The sequence below is a fragment of the Anolis carolinensis genome, chromosome 2 (genome assembly GCF_035594765.1).
Source record: "Anolis carolinensis isolate JA03-04 chromosome 2, rAnoCar3.1.pri, whole genome shotgun sequence".
Taxonomy (NCBI): domain Eukaryota; kingdom Metazoa; phylum Chordata; class Lepidosauria; order Squamata; family Dactyloidae; genus Anolis; species Anolis carolinensis.
The window spans coordinates 294,821,551-294,847,040 of NC_085842.1; the positions used below are offsets into that span (position 1 = coordinate 294,821,551).

At 39.1% G+C, this 25,490-nt stretch overlaps 1 protein-coding gene across 6 annotated transcripts in view; it reads left to right on the forward strand.

Moving 5' to 3' along the window:
• The window catches only part of pde4d (phosphodiesterase 4D), an 830,388-nt gene that overhangs the window by 229,170 nt on the left and 575,728 nt on the right, over positions 1 to 25,490 (forward strand). For all 6 annotated transcript variants that reach the window (XM_008102872.3, XM_008102871.3, XM_008102870.3 and 3 more), the window contains exon 3: positions 19,399 to 19,634. In XM_008102872.3, the coding sequence (XP_008101079.1) occupies positions 19,399 to 19,634 (236 nt within the window). The remainder of the gene's footprint in view (positions 1 to 19,398; positions 19,635 to 25,490) is intronic.

Consider the following 25,490-nt stretch of genomic DNA (forward strand, 5'->3'; position numbering starts at 1 on the left):
ATTTATTGTTATGTTTATTCATATCATGATCTGATAGCCATGCTCAATATATCCCATATGCATTGGGGTATTGGGATAACGATACAAAAGGTTTGCTAGGGTAGATCCTCCCCCATCCAGACTCAGCCACCACCCCCCAGAGCAAAATCCCAGCACCCCCCGAATCAAAATCCTGGCTACGGGCCTGACATATGGTGACCCCATGAATTTCATCAAGCTTCTTTGGAAACCAATACTGATATGTAGCCCATGAAACCTGGTATTCATTGACAGTCTCCTATCCTAGTGCTAACCAGGGCTGACCCTGCTTAGCTTCCAAGATACTTTAGCCAGGCAGTCAGGGCCTGAGTCTGCAAGGAGCCAGTCACCAGGAGCGGAGGTCAAAGGCAGCCTGCAACAAACAAACACTCCGAGCTCCCTGCTGCTGATGTTCCCTTGGCTTTCTTGGATGGTGCTGTGTAACTGAGTCCTCCTTTTATGCCCCAGCCTCTGGAGGCAAGCAGATGTTTCTGCTGGGCTTTGCTTATAGTAAACTGTTGCAATGGCTACCAGTCAAAAACTGCTATTACCTTTCATATGTGGCACCAAAGTATTCACAGATCTCCCAGTAATGGGAATGGCTAAATGCAGGTCTCAGTTGATGTACCTTCTGTAAACACTAAGACAGAGAAGCAGAAAGTTCTACTCTAAGTTTAGAGGTTAGTTTTAATAACAGTTTGGAGTAGTTAGTTGCTGTTGTAGTTTCAAAAATCAGGTGGTAGAGAACCATACACTCTATTACTGCCACTCTTGGGTTTCCCTGTGGCACATGGCCCAGAGGTGGGTGTGATCAGACAACAACAACAAAAACAACAGCAACAATAATAAACTTTATTTATAGACTGCGCTATCTCCCTGAAGGGACTGAGGGCTGTTTCCAACACATATGGCAAACATTCAATGCCAACAAAGAGACATATAACAGATTACATAAAACATAACACATCACAGAAAATAGAACAGTCATTACTCTAAGTTTAATACCAAATAGAAATTAACAAAAAAATACAACTAGACAATCCTAACAGACTTATTCACATAATATGAATTTAAACAGAATAAAAATTAACAACTAAAACATTATAAGAGGATTATATGATGCTGGATCCAGGCCTCATGCCAAGCCAACACTATAGAGCAGTCATTAATACAGTTGTGATTTTTACCGAAATGAACTGAGTACATGCAACTTAACTCACACTCTCTTTGATCAACAATGATTTTCATACTGGAACAGCAGCCACTCATCCCATTCTAACTCTCGACTGACATTCTTGAACCCAAGCAAGCTGTTCATTTGGTGTCTCTGAGTGGGGTAATATTTATTGAAAATACAAAAATGTGAGAAACAATAAATGCAAGTGGGCCATAACTTTTAGGACCATCTAAAATTCTCTAACAGGGCGTGACCTTCTAAATTCTCTAGAAATCTTCATTATGTTCTTGTCACTCAAATGAAGATTCTGCAGTACACTCTTGTGGAAGTTTTAGTGGAACTTATGGAATATATTTCCCCAGAAGAGTGTTTAGAAACTTCAACTGATTTAAAGGTCAGCTGCTAGAATGCTTACGGGAGCAGAATATAAAGAAAGAATTACTCTGCTCTTGAAGCAACTACACTGGCTTCCAGTATGTTTCCGGGCACAATTCAAGGTGCTGGCTTTAGCCTACAAAGCCCTAAACAGTTCGGTCCCAGCCTACTTGAGGAACCGCATCTCCTCCTACCAACCCACTCGAGCCCTGAGATTATCAGGAGAGGCCCTTCTCTAGATCTCACCACCGTTGCAGGTGCGATTGGTGATAATGAGAGAGAGGGCCTTTTCGGTGGTGGCTCTACAGCGCTGGAATCCCTTCCTAGAGAGCTACTGGCCTTTCATTCACAAATTAAAACTTTCCTGTGGAGCCAGATAACTGCTGGTAATATTCATCTTTGAATGCTTTGTTGATCCTGATAACTGTGACATGACCTTATGAAAATGAAGAATTATTAGTCTTAGGAATAGCATAGTTTATTTTTACAAATAAACTCAGTGGCTTGAGATTAGGGAAACCTTTTAATGGTATTTGTTGTAAGTTATCAATTGTTGTATATAGGATATATGAATTGGGTTATTTTCTAAATTAGCATATGAAGTTTTAACTTATTATGCATTTTATGTATTGATATATATGTATTTGTGTTTTTTAAACTTTTGTACGCTGCTTTGAATCCCACCCAGGGGAAAAAGCAGGATAGAAATGAATGAATAATAATAGTAATTATTATTATTATTTGAAACACAGCAAGATTAGTACACAGCAAACAAGATCACTATGCTGGCTGTTACATTGGATCACACGTTGTACACTTCCCAAGTGTCTAGGATTGTGTGATGTATCGGTGGATAATGCATGCAGATCCAAGTAGGGTGGCCTTTTGCCGCTGAGAGATGGTAATTTTGTCAGCGCTGATTGTGTTTAAGTGCAGGCCAAAGTCTTTAGGCACTGCACCCAGTGTGCCGATCACCACTGGGATCACCTTTACTGGCTTGTGCCAAAGTCTTTGCAGTCCAATCTTTAAATCATTGTATCATGTCAGCTTTTCCAGTTGTTTCCCTTCAGTCTTGCTGTCACCTGAGATTGCAACATCAACGATCCATCCTTTGTTTTTTTTCATCACCAGCATGAGTTCAGGATTATTGTGCTCCAAAACTGTTAGTCTGAATTCGGAAGTTCCCGAGTAGTTTGATGTGTTCATTTTCTATAACTTTTCAGGTTTATGATCTCACCAGTTCTTGTTATGGGATTATTATTATTAATAATAATTGTTTTTGGATTTAATCATTTTTGGAAGTAAATAACACAATTATTTTTATATTTCAGTGCTCTAAATTTTATTCCAGGTCATTTTTTAAAAAAGGAGGAAAGTGTATGGGTGGGGTACAACAGTGGTATTTGTTCTACAAGTCTTTTGCTTATTTCAAAGATTCACACCCTTCAGTTATCCCTATTAACCCTATCCCACCTCACCTTACTACTCACTACTTTTTAAAATACCTCACTTTCTTTTTCTCCCACTTTTCCCCCTTTTCCTCAGCTTACTCAATTGCTGCAAACTAAATTCAAAAGTAAATTTGGGTAGGGAGAGGACAGAAGGGGATGCGTGAGGGTAGACTCTGGGAAGAACAAGCTAGTGTAGCCTTGCCTAGCTTTTGTGATCTACCTCTCTTGATTGTACTCTTATGCTCCTTTTCATCTATGAAATATTGCAGGGTATAAAGATTAGTGGTATGATAAAGTTATAAACTGACAGATTTATAAATCTGGGGTATTCTGTCTAGTTTAACTGTTGCTTAAAAATAATATGCAACATAATAGGCATAATTCAGATGCATTTGTAAGGCCAGCAAGAATAAATTCTAGTAATTGTACAAAGTCAAGAAAACAGCATAATCAAGCAAGTTTACATTTTTGTACTGTGAATAAAAATGAAACTGAGAGTCAGGAGCACATTTAGTAGCAATAATCTTATAAATCAGATATTTTGTTGGCTTGAAGTTCTAGTAATTGAAGATGGCTTTGATATATACTGCTGCCAGGGCAAAAGGCAAATATGTCATGGATTGCAGTTTATCATTTTGGAATATTAGGAATATGAATTGGCTGTGCAAAGAGTTTGTGTCATATAGAGAACTCATGGACTATGGTTACCGTAAATATGTGAGAATGCCTCAGAGTTATATGTATGTGTTTTGGGAATATCAAAGTTTACAGCTTCATGTTCTATGACTTTGTGGTCAATGGGATCAGTCCTAGCATCAAGCAGAGGAGAAAACTGGCAGGCCATATAGTTGAGGTGCTATGAAAGGGCAAGAAAATTGTTCATTATTTCTTTTATTGTTATTTTATTTTTATTACAAAAAACTGTGGTGTGGGTCATTGTCTTATGCCATAAGAATTTCACTCACTAAGTTGCATTCATCATGATTTGGATGCAATATGCCGTTGGCTTTCCTGCCTAAAGCAGCAAAATGTTTTGGACCAACCTTGGTTTAAAGAATGGCAGTGATAAAAGATGCCAATGAGAACATTATTATAATGTTCTATGAATGTGAAATAAGTGTTATGCGTTCTAAATATTCCTGATTTTTTTTTAAAAAAAACAAGCAATTGTTTATTTTACTGGGGCCCAAACAATGAGGAACTTTTCAACTATATGTACCAGTCAAGGATCTCCTAAACATCTAATATAAAAATTCTGAGCTTTTCAGAGGATTGTATGCTTTTGAGTGGGTGGGTAATTTGTGGTATGACCCAGGAGTCCAGCAGTAATCAGAAGCTGAGATTCAAGATATAGCAACAGGGAAGATATCAAGACCAACCACACTGTAGAACAAAACACCACAAATTGTTGATATCTCCCGAACTCCCAAAACCAGAGATACTGCAGACCCATGTGTCTGAGATCCATGCTCCCAGAGTAGTATTGACCTCCTTGAAATGAAGGCTCCAGGCAGACGTCTTACATCTTTAAAACTTGGATTGAAATATAGAGATTTTTTGTGTGTCAGAAGCAATTTGAGTCGCTATGGTGCGAGATAATTGGCTGTGTACAGGGACATTGCCCAGGGGATGCCCTGGATGTTTTACCATCCTGCGGGGGAGGCTTCTCTCATGTCCCTGTATGGGAAGCTGGAGCTGAGAAACAAATGTACACCCCATCTTGCGGATTCAAACCACCGACCATCAGGTCAGCAGTTCAGCTGGCACAAGGGTTTAACCCATTGTGTCACTGTGGCTCCTGGAACATGGAGTGATCCAAGATGAATAAAGCAGGGCTCAGTTAAAACTCAAGCCTGGTCAAAGCAAGATGCTCACTTGGAGCTCTCCCAGGTACTCCAGCAGCCACCGCATCTTGCTGCCTAGCTTCCTATGTCTGGAACATAGGAAGCTAGGCCCAAATGCAACAGTTTGTGTGGAATCACCACCTTGGCTTCCTGGTTGCCTCATGAAGATTCAGGATACCACTGAAAATACATAAATCTGTAATTTGCATTGAATATGTTGAATAGTTTCTAACTGCGAAGTTTTAATACTGTTGATATTTAATTCTGTTTTAATGTTTGTGTATTTTTATATTTTAAATTGTGTTATGCTTTTATGTTAGGCCGCTTTGAGTTCCCTTCAGAAGAGAAAATGTGGGATATACATAAATATAACAACAGGGTTGTTGTATGTTTTCCGGGCTGTATGGCCATGTTCTAGAAGTATTCTCTCCTGACATTTCGCCCACATCTATAGCAGGCATCCTCAGAAGTATGGTATGGAGAAACTCAGCAAGGAAGGTTTATATATATCTGTGGGAAGTCCAGGGTGAGTGAAGAACTCTTGTCAGTTGGAGGCCAGCGTGAATGTTGCAGTTAATCACCCTAATTTGCATTGAATGGCTTCATCTACTGGCTACTTTCTGCCTGGGGGCATTCTTTGTTAGCTGCCCCTAGCTCCCATGTCTCAGAGTGTTGCTTCTTATTTACTGTTCTGATTTTTGAGTTTTTTTTAATACTGGTAGCCAGATTTTGTTCATTTTCCTGGTTTCCTCCTTTCTGTTGAAGTTGTCCACATGCTTGTGAATTTCAATGGCTTCTCTGTGTAGACTGGCAATATAACAACAACAACTACTACTACTTGCTGTAGCACATTTAAGTAGTTGCAGCTGGTTCCTCTGAGAGAGGAATGCACAAGTTTTGGGAGTTCCAAGAACTAAATGCCATGCTGAATCAGAAGGCTGGGTCCATAAATACTCATGCACGCATGCTTATTTTCCTGTTAGGGATTACAGCTCCTTGTATCTATCCCAAGTGATTTTCCAATCAATCCTCATAAAGATTGCTCGTTCCTTTGAGTTCACTGAATGATCAAATGGAAAAGAAGGGAGAACTTTTCTTGCATCTCCCTCGTTCTTTCATCAGTTAAAAAAAGTTGAAATTGGAAGTACAGTAGAGTCTCACTTATCCAAGCCTCGCTTATCCAAGTTTCTGGATTATCCAAGCCATTTTTGTAGTCAATGTTTTCAATATATCGTGATATTTTGGTGCTAAATTTGTAAATACAGTAATTACAACATAACATTACTGCGTATTGAACTACTTTTTCTGTCAAATTTGTTGTAAAACATGATGTTTTGGTGCTTAATTTGTAAAATCATAACCTAATTTGATGTTTAATAGGCTTTTCCTTAATCCCTCCTTATTATCCAAGATATTCGCTTATCCAAGCTTCTGCCGGCCCGTTTAGCTTGGATAAGTGAGACTCTACTGTAATTGTTTTTGGATTACAACTCTCAGGATTCAACAAAAAGCATGACCAATAGTATGCCCTATAACAATGTCAGTGGCAAGTGGAAAAGTAGATTGTAGGTTATGGGGGTTATGGTCCTAAAGCTCTAGAAAAGAGAAATCTTTGTTAACTGGGAGGAACTGGAAATACAACACTCTTCCCAATCCAGCCCATTAGCCTTTGGAATTCTGGTGCTTTTATTTGTTATCTATTTTTAGAGACCCATGACATAAAATACTTCCTTTTGGGACATACATTTATAGGAATGACAAGCTTGCCAATTTTATTTTATTTTTTGGAAAATCAAAAGCTTCATCCTTGTTCCTAATTCAAACTGTGTAAACAATGGATTGGAAAATAGATAAGAGTCTGTTTGTTCCAGAGCTATTATATTAACATGTTTATGTTTATGTAAATGTATTATGGTTTTAAGTTGCCATTACTAGGGGATCAACAGTGGAGTAATCCTTCTCTGTAGTTAAACTATCTGGAAACTTTTATTATTTCTTGACAGATTGAAAACTGATTTGGGAGGAAGTGCTGAAAGGATTTCTTCTTTTTCATTGCAGTCAGGAATGCATCATCACTCTTTATCCAGTTAATGTGCTGTGTAATTTAAGCAAGTGACCCTAAAAGAAGTAGAGTATTCATGGTGCTGTTGAGAAGCAAGTGCCCACTGGGACCTGAGTCATACTTAGGCCATCAACACCCTGGTTGCCTTTTAGATTCTCACTCATAGAATTGCATTTTAAGTGACAAGCTGTTTGTGTGAAACTACTCCCAGCAGAAGTGCAGCAATTTTCATCTATTCCTGTTTTCATGGGAGAACAGAACAGCATGATGGTTGTTGCTGCTACTGTGGGGGAGTGGGTAGCATTTTACACAAATGGAAAGCCATGGGTGGTGCTACTAATCAGATCCTGCCCTGCCGTTAGACAGAGTGAAGAGAATTCCTCAGGCAGTGGATTTCAAGGGCCATGAAAGCCCAGCTGATTTTTCATGATTTTCAGCCAGTTCTTCGTGATTTTAATTTGCTATTGTACTTTTGGGAGTGTGGAAACATAGTTGTGGGATTTTCTGCTTCATGTGTCACCATAACTTGTTTGGCTTTTGATAATATGACACTAGATTTGGGAAGGTGAATTTCTTTTTTTTTTTCCGTCTCCGGAAGCAAACTGTCTTGGAATGGCCTTGAAGCTAATACACTGGTACCTCAAATGACAAAACATGTTACTGATGGGATATATGCCATGGGCCTGAGTGTTTGTCATGTGACAGTTCAAAGGCACTATCTCTTGCTGATAGTTGTAGTAACTGATAACTTTCAGACATGAGTGAACAAACACAGATTAATGGCTGGCTATAAATAGTTCTGTTGAATTTACCATCTGAATGATAACTCTAAAGTACACTTCTAAGAGTTATTTCACATGTTCACCAGGGAACAGTCCACAACCTGACCATGTGTTATCATTGTAGGATTGAAGAAACTTCCCTGTTGTTTATTCTGATGGTGTTTCAATAGCATCTGGATGAAGAAAGTGCATGAATAAAGGACAAGTCTTCTTCCCAGTTGTATATTGCTCATTGCACAAAGTGGGAAATGGTGACTTGGGAAGGAGCTATATCCATTTGTGCCAAACCCAAAGCTGGTCCTGCCATTAGACATAATGAGAGTACTTTTGGCAGCAGTTCTGGGAATCATGAAAGAAAATTGTTAATCATTTAAACTGTTATTATTGGTCTTACTTGCAGAGATAGAGAACAGCATTTATAGGCATTTTTGTCTCATGTGCCAAGTAATTTGGCCAGCTGTGAATATTGTGAAAGCCTTGATGGTAGGGACAGTTTGCTGTTCTGGTGCAAGCAACAAAATGTCCCCACTGGAATGTGTGGTTTCTCAGCTGTGCTTTACTGGGAAGCGAGGTGGTTGTGTTTCATAAAAAAGTTCTTACTTTTAGTAAATAATAGTGCATATTAGTGTGAATCATACTTCTGATTTCAGAATATTAGATTCCCTTTGAATGTTTTTGATGATGTTGTAGCAATATCACTATTGTCTTCTAGGTAGACAGGAAAGTGGCAGAGGCTATGTCATTATTTATCCTTCTGGTTCAGTGTGATGTGCTTCTGTGGCTGGCAGCATTTGCCTTTGACTCACCACTTCATCACACAAAGAAAGGGAAGTATCCTAGGACAGCCCCAGGACACTTCCTCGACAGAGCCGACTGGATGTTGTCACACAACATAATGCTACTTATGGCGGGCTCCATAGAGAAAGCGTCCTGGCAGCATGCTAGAACGCTTCCCAGAGAACACGGGAGGCTTCCTGTGTTCTTATCCTGAAGAATGTACGGAAGCTGGGTGGCAATGTTTTTCCCCATGTGATGAGGAAAGAGGCTCAGCAGACAATGCAGGGCAATGGTCCCCCCCCACCCACTGCCCCACGTATTCGCCACGCTGTGGGATGAATCCCCTTGCTGCTGCCCAGCTTATTGACCTTAGTGTGATGAGGCCCTCAGTCTGAGATCCTTTGCACCACCAACTAGAACTTTTTCAGTGAAGAATATCAGAGACTGAAACCGTGTTCCCTTAATATGCATTTTATATTTTCTCTCACTGAGATACCACTCTTATTTTCTGGTAAGTATTCTGAATCTCTTACAGACCAGCAAGTGACCTATAACCTAGGGCTGGAGTGTGGAAGCATGACACCCTCAGATGTTGGGGTCCAACTTTTATCATCTCCACTCAGTAGTCAGAAGTCATGGGAACTGAAGGCCAACAGACTCCTCACTCCTACTGAAAAGCAGGATAATTAAAAATAAAGAACAGATGTGTCATTTTGCTACTAAAATAGAGAAAATCAAATTTATTTTACTTTGTCTAAGGAGGATTGGCCCTGCACATTTATTTGATGCCATACATATACATACATACATTAGAAAATAACATATACATGAAAACCAAAAAAAACAACAGCAATATTAAAACAGTTGTTAAAATCATGTCATCCAGAGTCAAATCCAAGGCATTCCATTAGTCATTTCACAATTTCATATACTTGTATTGCACTAACTTGATAGCCAAAAGCTTGGTCCCATAACCAGATTTTTACTTTCTTCCTGAAGGCCAGGAGGGAGGGGGCTCCTCTAATTTTGCTGGGGAGGGAGTTCCATAGCCAAAGGTCACCACTGAAAAGGCCCTGTCTCTTGTCCCCACCAGCTGAGTATGCAAGGGTGTTGGGACTGAGAGCAGGGCCTCCCTCGACAATCTTAACCTCCGAGGTGGATCATAGAGACAGATACATTCGCACATGTAAGCTGGGCCAGAACCATTTAGGGGCTTTATAGGCTAAAGCTAGCACTTTGAATTGTGCTCGGTAGCAGACTGCCAGCCAGTGGAGCTGGTGCAACAGGGGAGTTCTGTGCTCCCTGTACCCTACTCCAGTTAGTGGCCTGGTTGTTGCCCATTGGACCACTTGAAGCTTCCATACAGTCTTCAAAGGCAACCCTACACAGAGCACGTTGCAGTAGTTTATTCAAGACATAACAAGAGTGCGGACCACAGTGGCCAAGTCTGATTTCCCAAGGTATGGGTGCAACTGGTGCACAAGTTTTAATTGTGCAAAAGCCCCCCTGCCCCTGCTGAAACCTGGGATTCCAGGCTCAACAATGAGTCCAGGAGAACTCCTAATCTGTGAACCTGTGTCTTCAGGGGGAGTTTAACCCCATCCAGCATAGACTGTAATCCTATACCTTGTTCATCCTTTTGACTGCTTAGGAGAGCCTCTGTCTTGTCTGGATTCAATTTCAATTTGTTCACCCTCATCCAGACTGTCACAGCAGCCAAGCACCAGTTCAGGACCTTAACAGCCTCCTTAGTAGCAGGTGGAAAGGAATAATAGAGTTGAACATCATCTGCATACAGATGACACCCAACTCCAAAACTTCAGATGATCTCTCCCAATGGTTTCATGTAGATGTTAAACAACTTGGGGGGCAAAACTGAACCCTGCGGGATCCCACAAAACAATGGCTGTGGGGCCGAGCAGGTGTCCCCCAACAACACCTTCTGGGAACGAGCCTCCAAGAAGGACTGGAGCCACTGCAAAACAGTACCTTCCAGACCCATTCTCGTGAGGCATCCCAGAAGGATACCATGGTCAACAGTATCAAAGCCCACTGAGAGGTCCAGGAGAGCCAACAGGGACACATTCCCCCTGTCCAGTCCCCGGCTAGATCACCACTAAGGTGACCAAAGCTGTTTCAGTTCTGTGTCCCAGCCTAAAGCCAGACTGTGCCAGTTGGATCCAGATAATCAATTTCTTTCAATAACACTTTATTTACTTATTTGAAAGTAAAGAGAGACTGAACTGTGTGATCCATATAAACCTGAACACTTGCTGAGCTAGATTGTGATGTTGTCAAATTCTACACTTGAGTTCTCCAAGAAATTCTGCCTCCTAAATTCCTCAGTTGGTTTTCTAAAAGTACTTGTGTTATACTTTGTGCAGCAGAGTGTGCATTGCATCTTAATGCCTGTACTCTTGATTTATTGTCTGCCATGTTTGTTTCCCTGTCTGGCGAGGTTTGGTGGGATGTGGGGGCGAGTAGCTGGATGTTGTTTTCTAGGAGCTGATTTTGAGATATCATCTGGAGAAGTCCTATTCGTTAGGCTGTCATTGAGATGCCCGTATCGGCATTCTGATTCTGATTCTAGTTTGTGTGTGTGCTGGTTATCTTTTCCTATTTTCTCCCTGCCATTTCTGTTATTATCATTTTAATTTAATATTACATTTTATGTATTATATTACATCTTGTATTGTTTTTATTTACAGATAAATTTGGTTACAACTTTGCCCAAGACTACTTTATAGACCTTTGTAATATACTAGCTGTGCCTGGCCACGCGTTACTGCAGCTTATGGGAATCATTTGTTGGCCAGGTAGAATAGCAGTGAATAGCCTTGCAGCCTCAAAGCCTGGCTGATTTTTTCTTTTAGGAATCCTTGTTTGGTGAGCTGAAATGCAACGGAATAGGCTTGCTGCTTGGAAGGCTAGATACTTGCGTTCTAGGGGAATGGTTTTTTGGGCTGCTAGAATTGCAGTGAATAGCCTCACTACTTCAAAGCCTGGCTGCTTGCTACCTAGGGGAATCTTTGGTTGGTCAGCTTCAATAGTACAAAGTAGTATCGCTGCTTCAAAGCCTGGCCACCTTCTACCAAGGTTAATCCTTTCTTGGTCTGGTTGAATTGCATTGAATAGTCTTGCAGCTTCAATTCCTGGCTCTGTTATAGCTAGGGGAATTCTTGTTTGGTGAGCTGGACTAGCACCCTCAATCAAAGAGCCGCTTTGAAGTCTGGCTACTTGCTTTGTAGAGGAATCATTGTTTGGCCAGCTTGAATTGCACTGAATAGTCTTGCTGCTTGCAAGCCTGGCCGCTTTCTACCTTGTGAAATCCTTGGTTGCCCAGGTTGAATGGCAATTAATAGTCTTGGTGCAGCAAGTATGAATGCTGCAGTTAGTCACCTTGATTATCATTTAATGGCTTTGCAGCTTCAAAGCCTGGATACTTCCTGTCTGGGGGAATCCTTTGTTGGGAGATGTTAGCTGGCCCTGGTTTTTTCCTGTCTGGAATTTCCCTGTTTTCAAAGTGTTGTTCTTTATTTACTGTCCTGATTTTAGAAATTTTATTGTTCTGTATTATTATACTACAGTAATTATTATATATTATATTATATTCTTCTATTATCTGCTTAGAACTTGATTATATGAGGCCCCTTCTACACAGCTGTATAAAATCTACACTGAACTGGGTTATATGGCAGCGTGGACTCAAGATAATCCAGTTCAAAGCAGATACTGTGGATCATGTGCCTTGGCATTCTGGGTTATATAGCTGTGTGGGAGGGACTTGAATCTACACTGCCATATAATCCAGTTCAAATCCGATAATCTGTATTTTATAGTCAGTGTGGATGATGCCTAAGTGCACTCTGCGTGTTCCCTGGGCACCATTTTGGCTGAGGGAATTGCTAGGATATGAAGTGGGCAGGGCCTAAAGGGGTGGGGCTTACCTTTCTGAGCCATTTCTAAAAGGGGAAAACGGCTCTTCCGCTTCCTCTAATTTGGGCTTTATTTTTCTAGGTTTTTTTTTGTTTGTTTGTTTGAAAGACATACACTGGATGACTATGTCTTTTGTGGCCAAATTGGGTGTGATTTGGTTCAGTGGTTTCGTTGTTTACCCCATCATAAAACGGCACATTACATTTTTATATATATAGATAGAATATTGTCACCATGTATAGTAATTATTTTCAAATAAATCTTTCCTGAATTGGGATTTCCTGTTTTTTGTCTGTTCTTCTTCTTTTGGGGAGCGGAATATTCTCATTTCATTTTTGTCACAGAATCATAGAATTGGAAGAGACCACAAGAGCCATCCAGTCCAACCCAAATGCCATGTAAGATGATATTTTTGTGAATGATTCTTGCTTTTTTTAAAATGTATTGAAGCTTTAATACAATATTTTCAAAGGATTAACCAGGAACATCTCTGCAAAATTAGAACAGTTGGAGGGCATGTTCTTCTGCTTTGCTTAGGCACTTTACTCGTTTTTTCCTCCTCCTTTATCTCCCACTCTTCCTTCTTCTGCCCTCCCTTCTGACAATTCCTGCCCTGCCTTAATAATTCACAGAGGCTATTCCTAGGTGACAGGTTTTGAGTCTAAAATTTCAAGGCTGAAGATACTTTTCATTTAGCCAGGATGGTAATGTGAAATAAAGTGAAAAACAACTCAGTGGGAAATTTATGTAAGCAAACATCACTTCTACCTTGTTGCCAGCAAACCAATTCACAGACGTTAACACCAGCTGTGCCAGTTAAAAAGATGAAATGTGATACTTTGTCTACGAAATTTTTGACCACTTTCCTAGGGTTAATACTAAGAGGTGGGGGCGGGAGCTGTCCTAGGATTAGGTTAGGAATACATAGTATTCTAATTTGTGTCAAGGAGGTGCTGTTAGGATTTTGGGGGTCCAAAAAGGATGCCGGAGTTTGGGGGGGGGGGGAGGAAGGCTGCCTCCTAAGAAAGAGAATGCAAATTGAAATATAGTTGTATAGGTTCCAGGAAAATCATGCAATCAGTCTCCATTTTTGAAACACATGACACTGCCTACAAATCATTCTCTTGGGCAAAATTCACAGGTAATTGAGTTGACATAGTACACTGGCCTAGGCCTGCATGTTGCAGCCTCCTCCCCACTCTCCTCCTTGAGCAGAAGACTGCCTGAATCATTGGGCAGTTGATAGGGCAGCTCCAGTAAAATTGGATATGGATTGATTCATTGAGGAAAAATATAGTTGGCACATCATTTAACACCAAATTAACTTGTGCCATTCACAGTTCAAGAATCAAGAGAGTCATCTCTTTTTAGCATCTTCTTTTCCTGTGGGCTCCATGGCTTTCAGCCCCATTTGTGTCTGTGACTGCCGTCAGGGTGGCTTAATACTCAAAATGTGGCAACAGAATGTGTGAAGTGTTGTTTATTTGCAAAAATGACACAGTAAGACATCGAATAGATTTGATTTTAGTTAATCAGAGGTATCAAAATAATGTTACACCAATGAAAACATATCCTAGAGCTCACATAAATTTAAGTTGCAAAGAGATCTTGTAGCACCTATGGGGCCATCTAAGAGAACCAAGGCTGTATATATACAAACAAACAAACAAACAAACAAATAAACCAACAAAAAACTACACTCTTCCCAAAGCTGGTGCTGGCAGACTTCATGATACATAGTGACATCTGATAAAACATCCAACAAAAGAGGTTCTCTTTAGGAATTCTCCAGGTCCTCCAGGTCATTCTATGGTATTTTTCCACCTCAGGTTATTATAAAGTTTTGTTTATACCACTCTGCAAATTTTCTAGGTCTTCCACTAAGACTTTATGGTAACTTTGAGTGGATGTTGTTCATTTCAATTGGATTAACTCTTATTCACATTTTCCTGTTTCCATGGTATGCTAAGGAATACAGGGGTTGTACTATATGGCAGAACTAGCAAGAAGTGTAAAGAGGGAGTAGGAGACACGGAATTTGTATTCAGAAGAGGATTTGGGATGAGGGAGACAGTATTCTCCATAGATGTACTGGCAGAGAGATGCTGTGACATAAACATAGATGTGTGTTGTTGCTTGACTGACCACAATAAAATTTCTGACAGACCATGGTAACTGAATGGAGAGGCTAAACAAAGATCTTGATTCAAGAGATATTCATATGATTAACAAATTGGATTGAGAACAAAAAGCTGTAGTGAAAGTCAAAGATGAGATAACAGAAGATTGAGAAATACAAAGAAGTGTTCAATTAGGATGTTTACTATTGCCATCGCTTTTTCATCTATATCCTGAGGACATCTTTTCAGCACTTGCTGAAAAGTGCTTGCTGATCTCATGTGGTGGTACCATTGGTAATGGAGAGATTATTTATAATGCCTGATCTGTGGATATGTGGGTAATACTAGTCCTAAATTTCAACTTACATATCTGCCAAACGGTATTCAGTAAATTCAGCAAAGTAAGTCATGATTATAGTCTAAAATAACAGTTAAGAAAATCTAGTTCATGGCAATTACAGGAAACAATTTACACAAATCAAGCAATACAATTGATCCAAAATTAAAATCTGGAACATGTTGGCAAATATACAGAAACCTTGGAATTAGTTTGGTTCCGAGGTATCTGTAGATTTCTTAATGAAGTCCATAATAGTTCAATAAAAAAGAGATGGCTCAATATAGTTTTTTTAAAAATGCTCAACTGGAACTTGAAATTAGCATCGAGACTGTGTGTTGTACAGTTTTACTTATTCTAGGTTCTCTTTCATGAACTTTAGCAGAGGCTGCCTTTAAAAAGAAAATAGACATATTTGAATCATGGATTGATCATAAGCTGTTAAGAATTTCCCAGACCAAGAGGATGACTAACAAAGAAGTATTAAAGAGAATGCATAAAGACCATGAACTAATAAAACACAGAAAATGCAGATAATCAAAGTATATAAATCATACAATGACACTAACAAGTATGGAGAAAGGTGCGTAGGAAGAATAACTTGTTGACTAAACGAAAGTGCTTTGGATATAATAAAGGCTTTATTTAAAAGGCGGCCACATCCAAAGACTATTTAGTCATCATGGTGACCGGAATCTGGTAGGGGAAGGAGAAGAAGTCTCTACTGAGCCACAAAATTTACTGGATGACAGTAAGAGTTATTTCACAGTGGAATATGCTAACGCAGAGCACAATGGAGTCTCCTTCTCTGGAGGTTTTTAGATAGAGTCTGGTTGGGCATGTATCGGGAGTGGTTTAATTGTATTTTTCTGCATGGCAGAATAGGGTTGGACTGGATGCCACTTGGTGTGATTCAGAAGGATCTCAGGATTTGGAAAAACTGTCATATAGCCTGGACCTGGGGGACATGAGAGAAGCCTCCCCGCAGGATAGTAACACATTGGCTGATCCTGTCAAACCAGAAGAGACTAGCTGTATGCAACCAACCAACCAACCAAACAAACAAACAAGATATCAGCCAGCATGCCAATGACTTAAATCAAGAAACAGCTTCCCAAGATCTACAGAGATACTCGTAGGAACACCTCAGCAAGCAAGAGTCCAAAAGCGACAGGTAAAAACCCAGAACCTCAATCAGTGGCTGATACTGGATGAGGAACTCCTTCCTGGGCACACAAAAGACTGGGCAACTTGGCAGGTTCTGAATAGACTGTGCTCTGGTACCACAAGATGCAGAACCAGTCTTAAGAAATGGGGTTACAAAGGGGAGTCCACAACATGCGAGCGTGGAGAAGAGCAAACCACAGACCATTTACTACAATGCAACCTGAACCCTGCCACATGCCCAGTAGAGGACCTCCTTACAGCGACAGCAGAGGCACTTCAAGTGGCCAGTTTCTGGTCAAAGGAAATCTAACATAATGCCAATTTTTTTAACTTTGTGGGTTTTTTTTAATACATTATAACTGTTTCTCAATTTGCTTCTAACAGAATAGATAAATAAGCCTGGACCAAAGCCATATAGACCTTTCTAAATCACATTCTTATTACCTTGGGTAGAACTTGCTTCTGTAACAAACCAATGTGTATCAAATGCTGAAATAAGCAAAACTCTTGGTTGATTTCCAGTCTTCTGTTGGGAATTTTTGACGTGTGATGTGTCTTCACAGCCCTTGTGGAACTGAAGGGATTATATGTGCCTTAGAAAAAGATATTCGTATTTCTGTTACTTATGGAAAACAGGCCACCTACCTTTGCCATTAGGCACCTTAATGCACGCTGCCATTCACGACCCATTTACTTATCTGAGTGCTGCTAAAATAAATAGTATGCAGGTGAGTTGTGGTTATGGGCAATATAATCTGTGGAGATGTGTGTGCATTATTCTGAATTGCTTTTGGCTCATTCTGATGATTCTAGGAATATTTTTAGTTAACAACTCTAAAGAAGGTTTTCTCTGAATATACATACTGGGCTGCTCTTTGCATACTGTAGCTATGATTTAATTGCTTTTTCTGCATTATGTTAAAAATGCAAGAGAAGGATAATTGAACTTCGTTTTCAATGACAGAAATTCACTGTTTCCTGCTTCCCTTCTCCTAATCAACATTTTTGATTTATTGCAGACTGCCCAGCATCCTCCTGACTCAAATTATTTTCACATTTCCTTAAGGTTAAGCTAGATATTTGTTGTGAATGATGAATGTGACTGTTTCTGTTGCCACTTTTGTTGTTGTAACTTTTGCTGTTGTTTTTACCACCTTCCTGCATCATTATTAATGTTGTTATTGTTTAGTTTGAACACTTTTTAGTACACTGGAGTGTGGGGAACTATGAATGAGTCTGACACTTACAAAGATGATCATAGCTGGCACAGCATTTTTAGCAGAAAAATGTCATACCTTCTCATAATTGCAACCAGGGTGTTTTTCCCACTAGAAACAATGCTTCTGATCTTTCAAGAGAAGCACAGCCATGTCTAGGATTGTGAAACAGGAGTTTTCCCCATCCCTATCTCTTTAGACTGAGGAATGAAAGTTCCTTGCTACTTGTCTGGATTCTGTTTGGAACAGAAGTGATACCAGGGGAGAGCAGGATAATTGAACTAACTACACCAGTGACACCATACAAGAGGGTGACATCTAAATGATTGTCTATACCAGTGGTTCTCAACCTGTGGGTTCCTAGATGTTTTGGTCTTCAGCTCCCAGAAATCCTAACAGCTGGTAAACTGGCTGGGATTTCTGGGAGTTGTAGGCCAAAATACCTGGGGACTCACAGGCGGAGAACCCCTGGTCTATACAATATTGGTTCAGTAATTAGCACAAATGTTTTATTTTTCTAAAAATAATACCCATCTAGTCAGATAGAACCACAAAAACATTTTCTGTAAACCCAGCTCCTGTATTAATGGATCTAGTAGGCTAAATCTCTATGTGAATGGACTTTTTGAACCTCCTGATGCACATGTGACCTAGTCAGGGTTGCCTTTATCATCCAAATACAATGACACCTCAAATCATGTGTTTTTGTCTGCACGCCTTAGAAACATGCACTGTTGTTGTTGCTGTTGTTGTTATATTGTTTTGTTCCTGTATTTATTTTTTTAAATAGTTGCTCATCTTTTAACTGACACTTTTTGATATTTTACTACACTATTGTGGTCTGGTCTGATACAGAAAGATGTTCAGTAATGCCATGAGCTACCACACTGCTGGGTAGCAACAATTCTAGTGATGGTCTGGTGTCCCATTGTGAAAACAATCAAAACAGTTTATTCATAATCGTGGTCCCATTTCAAAGATACCTACTTATGTATGCACATGCAAATATAGCTAATCAAAAAAATTAAAAAATAGAAAAGCAAACATTTCTAGTCCCAAGTGCTTTGGATAAAAAAAATACTCAGCCTGTCTCAGATTTCTTCTTTCTTACTACATTGCAGAGAAGAGCTCACTCAAAACATATTGGATATATGAGGCCAAACATCTACACATAAAGTCATCTATGAGTAATTTCTCCAGACCTTTCATGCATTTGTGACTGTCTAGTTGTTTCTGTTTATTTCTTACTTATAAGATAACCAGTATATTTTTAGAATTTGTCTATATATGTGTTAATGTACACTGTCGTTGTTGTTTTTGTATTGATTTATATCCCACCTTTCCTCCAATATTATGACTCAAGGCAGCTTACAGAATATTAAAACCAGAACAAATTAAAAACATCAGTAAAATATATAAATTTTGTTTTAAAAAAGCAAATAAACAATAGTTATAAGGAAAGCCAATCTGTGAGAGCCTTCCTTTTCATAAATACAATAGAATCTCACTCATCCAAGCCTCGCTTATCCAAGCCTCTGGATAATCCAAGCCATTTTTGTAGTCAATGTTTTCAATATATTGTGATATTTTGGTGCTAAATTCGTAAATACAGTAATTACAACATAACATTTCTGCGTATTGAACTACTTTTTCTGTCAAATTTGTTGTATAACATGAAGTTTTGGTGCTTAATTTTTAAAATCATAACCTAATTTGATGTTTAATAAGTTTTTCCCTAATCCCTCCTTATTATCCAAGTTATTCACTTATCCAAGTTTCTGCAGGCCCTTTTAGCTTGGATAAGTGAGACTCTACTGTATATCCCTAGAGTCATTTCCTGTGATCTTGATTATTTCTTTGATGAAAACTCAAGTGGAGCCATGAAATTCTCTTTGGCTCCTTGGTGCAACATATTTTGGAGATGGAGGTAACTGAGTGGATGGGTACATGATCTTGCTTGAGCTGCTAAATCAAACAAAAATAATGGGTTTTCCCTGCTTCACCCATTAAATGATTTAATTAAATTGCATTTTAATACTTTTTAAATAAAATATAAGAGAAGAATTGGTGCAATTTAGCAATGATTTCATAGAGAATGCCTAAACCAATATGTCTCATTCTTTGTGTTGCTGTAGGTATCAGAAGAAATATTATACCCTCATAATGAAGAGGAAGGGGCTCTCCAGGGAATGGAACAATATCGTGTTAGGAGACTCTCTTGCCGTAATCTCCAGCTTCCCCCCTTGGCATTCAGGCAACTGGAGCAAGCCGATTGGGACAGAAAGGGGGAGACAGAGTCCGTATCAAGGCCTACCAGCCTCTCACTGAGAACTCTTCCGCTTATTGCTATTACTGCTGCAGAATCTTCTAGGTAAGCATTGATTTGGCACCTGCTTCCTTCATTCTGTGTGACTATCAAGCGCATCTGATATCCTGGAGGTTGTTATTAAAACACTTGACTCTAAAGTGAAGAAAAAACATGGCAGCTCAAGTAAAAGGTGTTGCAATATCAGATTAATGGAACTCATGGCTTTGTGCTGGTTGCTTTGATGGTAGTGGAAGTGGAATCAACAAATGATTATATTCTGTTTCTAAATGCAATATGCTTCAGAGAGTAAAGAAAACAAATCTCTTCTTTCCTGGTGAGAAAGCCACTTGTGTTTAGAGATCTGGACTTCTTGTGAGTTTATGCAGGTTTCTTGGATAATGAAAAATGCAGACATCATTATACTGTGATCCCTTCCCTGTCTAATGTTACTGGGAAATTGTCTTAGGACCTCTTCACATGCCGTGGCGTTTTGCTAGCAGTCGCCAGTGAAATAGCAGGCGTGCGGGGCTCTTTCCCCCATCATATGGCGGGGATGGGACAAGGCTCATTGGCGTGCTGTCCCTGTCCCCATCAGATGGGCGAAAGGGCAGCAACATACATTGTCTGTTGACTTTTCCCCCATTATATGGGGAAAAGGAGAAGGAAGTGTGGGTACCACCGTTGGAGCTACCCAAAAAACACTTTCCCCTCTTGCAACTCTTCCCCTCCACTTTGGGAGGAATGTGGGCAGGGCCAAGTCAGCTTCATTAGATGATGCTCAGCAGGCACCATCCAGAAATGGAAAAAGGGGCCAAAAAATCCTAGTGTGAAGAGGTCCCTAGTCTTCTTAAAAATGCAACAGAAAACCTGGAATGGGATGTCTATATTTAGTCTCAGACATTCTAAGACAGTGGTTCTCAATCTGGGGTCCCCAGATGTTTTTGGCCTTCGACTCCTATAAATTCTAACAGCTCGTAAACTGGCTGGGATTTCTGGGAGTTATAGGCCAAAAACATTCGGGGACCCCAGGTTGAGAACCACTATTCTAAGAGTTCCACACTGGATAAAGCCGTGGGTCTGCTGCAAATATTACGCTAGTACAATGGTTCCCAACCTTTGGTCCTCCAGGTATTTGGACTTCAGTTTCCACAATTCCTAATAGCTGGTAAACTGGCTGGGATTTCTGGGAGTTAAAGTCCAAAACAACTGGAGGGCAAAAGGTTGGGAACCACTGCACTAGTGGATTCACATTTGAACAGAGTGACTTGATAACAGCCCAGTGATTTAAGACTCACAACTCTAATCAAGGCTGCACCTTTTCTGAATGCAGCTTGGCAGTGTTCATACTTGAATGTTTTTATGGGTAAATGAACAAAAAGAAAAGGTATCAGTTTACAGGTTCAGCCATGAGTAGTTGTGGTTTCAGACGGTCTTATAAATCAGGGGAGTGTTTGTGACATTTGGAGCAGCACTGGCAGCATCCTTTCTCAACTGCCTCATGTCTTACATGCTTCCTAGGCTTGGTAATTTGTGATGAAGAAAGAGGGGAATGCCAATCTAGCAGAGTAAACTTATCCATCATACCTGAAGATTCCTGAAAACCATGACATACATGAGGAAATTTAAATTTGAAAATACCTATCTAAGAGTCTTGGTCTCATGCATTACATATGAGACAGCTACATCCACCGATCAATATAGCATTGAAAATGCCAAATAAAATGTCAGACTTTAGTGACAGATAATATTTTGGAGCCCTGGTGAATGTCTTGATGCTTGTTTTAGGTATAGAAGAGGAAGCTTTGTAACCAAGCCTTTGCAGAATTTGTGAAATAGACATATATGAAATAATGTGCAATGTCTTTTGGAATGTCCTGGATTATGCTTGTGGATTATGTGTTTAATTGTGAATGTACTGGTTTTAATTGTTTTAATTGCTTTAATGTATTTTATAATTTTCTTTTAGTGTCCATTTGCATTGTACACTGTTTTTAAGGCATCAAATAGTTCGACAACACATCGAATAGTTGCCTATGTGTAAAGCCACCTTGGGTCCCCTCCGGAGTTGAGAAAAGTGGGGTAGAAATGTCGTAAATAAAATAAATGTGAGGAAAGGTAACACAAAAACCAAAATGCTTCGAAGGGGCATGTTGTGTTATTAGTGGACACGCTGATGCTCAATATTTTTATGCACTATTGTGTGCTGGGATAGTAGATTTATTGACTTAAAATAAGAATTACAACTTCAGCTGTTGTAATTAGCCTGGTTAACACCATTTGAAAATAGCTGACATATTACCTATGGCCTGTATTGTTTTGCTATGCTAGTAATACTGTAACACTATCTCTATTCTGTGGATCACATAGACCTTCAAAAAGAATTACTATGTATAGACAGTGTTAGACAAATGCTCATCCACACATTGTTTTTATTTCAGTAGCTCCAAAATTCTTTAAAACATTGATGCTTGAAATAAACTCTGCCTTGACCAGTGCTCTTAGTATGTTGGGCTGAAAGCAGCATAGTGCTTGATAACTCCTTTGGCCAAAGGTATTATTTGTTGTCTGCTTACCCCACTGAGCAGGAAGGGAAACAAACAATAACTTTGGGTTTATCCTAGTTCATCCTAGCTTCATGTTCCTCCTGAAAGGATATTGGAGGGCTGATATTCCAGTTCTATGTCTCCTACACTATCATAGCATTGACATCTTTGGCCCCATCTACACTGCCCTATAAAATCCAGATTATCTGCTTTGAACTGGATTATATAGCAGTGTAGACTCATATAATCCAGTTCCAAGCAGATAATGTGGGTATATGCTTTGATAATCTGGATTATATGGCAGTGTCAAAGGGGCCTTCCTTAACAATTAAGAAAATGCTGTTTACTCTATACTCAAACTCTTTCAGTTTAGTCTTGATTTCTGGGAAATGTTTATAGCAGAGAAAAAGGAGACAACCCAGTGTATATTATTACATGGTAACATTTAAAAATCAACATACTAATAAAAATTTCACAGTTCCAAATTTTTCTTTTCAAAACTAATAGATTTCATTCTTACTGTAGAACATTAGGATTTTAACATCTCTCCAGTAGATTCAGGATTTCTTGGCCTTTGGAAGGAAACACAGGCATACAGTATGCAGCTGGTATATATTGGAGGTGCAGACACAGACACAAATGCATATCTATAATCTGAAATTCTCTATTTTACCATTATCTCAGGAGTTCTGAAAAATCCATGCACTGTTTGGAAGTTTGTGGGCTTTGAAGGCTACAAAGAACTTTGTCTCTTTGATGTTGTAAAAGAAAGCCTAATGCTTGGGTGAAAAGTTGTCTTAGAAACTTGAAATACCAAGGGACTCATTTATGAGACTGGTTCTAAAAAATTACAATGAGTATACAGTATGTGGGATGTAATATGATCTGGTTTGTGGATCAGTTCTTCCTAATGGAGTTTTTCTTCTAACTTTGTATGACACATATGACTTTTGGCAATGAACAGAAACCCTATCAAGTTGTGATGCCTGTCACTAAATAGCTAATGATAGTACAAAATAGCCCTTTGAAGAACAGGATGGGTTTCTTATGGCTATTTGTCTGCTCTCTTTCATGCATATTTGTGAAATACACTTACCCACAGAATTGTCTATATGCCTGACAAGCTGGTGATTGGATTATTTGGAGTAATGTCACAGATATGTCAATATCTTTGTATGAGGCCATTAATGGCTCCACACTGCACAATTACAACAGTTAGAGCTACCTTAACTATCATGGCTCCATCCGAGGGAATCCAGGATTTCTGGCTCAATGACCTGCCTCAAGCCACAAGGAGAGGCGGGTAAGAAATAAAATTATTATATTATTATTATTATAATGATTATTGATGTACTTTCTGTTGATGTAATTTTCTGTTAAAGTGCTGGTTACTCTCCTGAATTAAAGCATGAGTACCTGACCAAGCTGGAATGCCTAGAACTCAATAGGAGGGTCCCATGATAGTATTACACTAATATTAAAGTACTAGAACTCTAAAGCATGAGTAATTGAACTTTCTATCATGGGGTCCTTTGATAAAGTCATGGGAATTTTAGCTTGATGAGGTACTAATGCTTTCTTCTGAGGACTTCAGAGGGCTTTTCTTCTTCTTATGGCATCCTTAGAACAGTCACATGGGGTTGTTTCAGGCCAGATATCATGACCAACTTAGTGTTAACATGTTAATCGAGAAATGATTTGGAACCTTAAACATTCAAAGAAAGTTTTTTAGATTTTTCATTCCTAGAAACTACCAAAAATAAGCATTTACTGGAACCTTCTAAGCACCGGGATGAGACTCTGCATCTGATCTTCACCAAGAGTCAAAATAAATCAATTGAAAATAAGGATGGAAAAAATATTCAACAATATGTTTTCAGTGAAGGGAAAATATGTTTTAGAGTGTTGAGTGACATTGACAAGACAAATTCTGGACTGACAAAAAGCTTCACAGTAAAAAAAAACTTATTCTGTACCAAATTTGCGTGTGTTGACATGGACATCAATTTTTTCTATAAAAGATATTGTTCTTCTATGGAAAAATATTTTTGCACATAATTTTTTTGTTTTTTTTTCCAAAGAAAATACTGCAATTGTGGACTTACTCTGCACAAAATTAGCACCTGGTTGTTTTGTACAGCAAATATCTTTTTTCTGCACAGAAAATATTCCTGCACACAAATGTTATTTTCTGCAACAATAAAAAAGGATTTGAAATTGTTGTCAGTCAAGGATTTTTCTTGCCAAGTTTTCTCAATACTCAAAAAGGTTCTTCTACCATTTCAGAAAAAAATGATTGTGACAACCTTATGTGAATTTTGCACAGAATTAATCCCAAACTGCAAACTGGCTTCAAAAACTGCATGGTGGGAAAAAATCATAATGAGGAGAAAATTTCTAAAATTACTCATTGCTTGCTTCAAAAAACCAGTCAAGAATTACATTATTCTAATAGAAATAAATCATTGTTCATTTTCAGACTGTCCTACAAAATAAGTCCCCAGGTACAATAATTTTTACACGGGAAAAGCATGTCATGTATTGGTAGTTTCTGCACATAATAAGTCCTGAACTACAAATGGCACAGTTTTTCAATATTTCCTCACCACAGGGGAAAAAATGGTTCAGATCACTTGCTGGTTTCTTTAAGAATAAAATTAGCATGATTAAATGCTGGGTGTTGCAAGCCAACATCATGTGGAGGTTGCATCTACACTGTAGAATTAATTCAGCTTGATACTACTTTAACTGCCATGGCTCAATGCTATTGAATGCTGGGGGTTGTAGTTTGGTGAGGCACTAGCACTCTTTGGGCAAGGAGGCTAGGAACATCGTAAAACTACATTGTAAAACTACAGTTCTCGTAATTCTATGAGCCATGGCAGATAAAATGCCATGGCAATCAAACTGTATTAATTCTACAATGTAGATACAGCATTAACACAATGGTAGCCATATTTCATTTTATTTCATTTTCCCCACACACATAGTTGCTAAGACAGCCTTCAAGGATAGTCATATAGCACAAAAAGCTGGAGGCAACCATTTTACACGTAACAGTAATAAAATTCCCATTGCACAAACCGAAAATCCTGAAGACCATAAACAAATAAAACAATTCTTTTTCAACTTATTTCCAATCCACAAGCAGCTGTTATCTTGTACAATCATTGCCACCTGATTAAAAAAAAGTGTGGCAAGCCAAATTAATACAACTGCCATGCCTTAATTTACTTTGAATGCTTTATAAACAAGATTGAGGGCAAAAGTAGAGGCTGCGTGCTATCAGGTTGCCTCCAAAGTTTTTTCTTTGGCTCTGAACTAAGGCTAGTGTTTACTCTGATCTTTCTCTTCAAGCACAGTGTGATTGATTTAA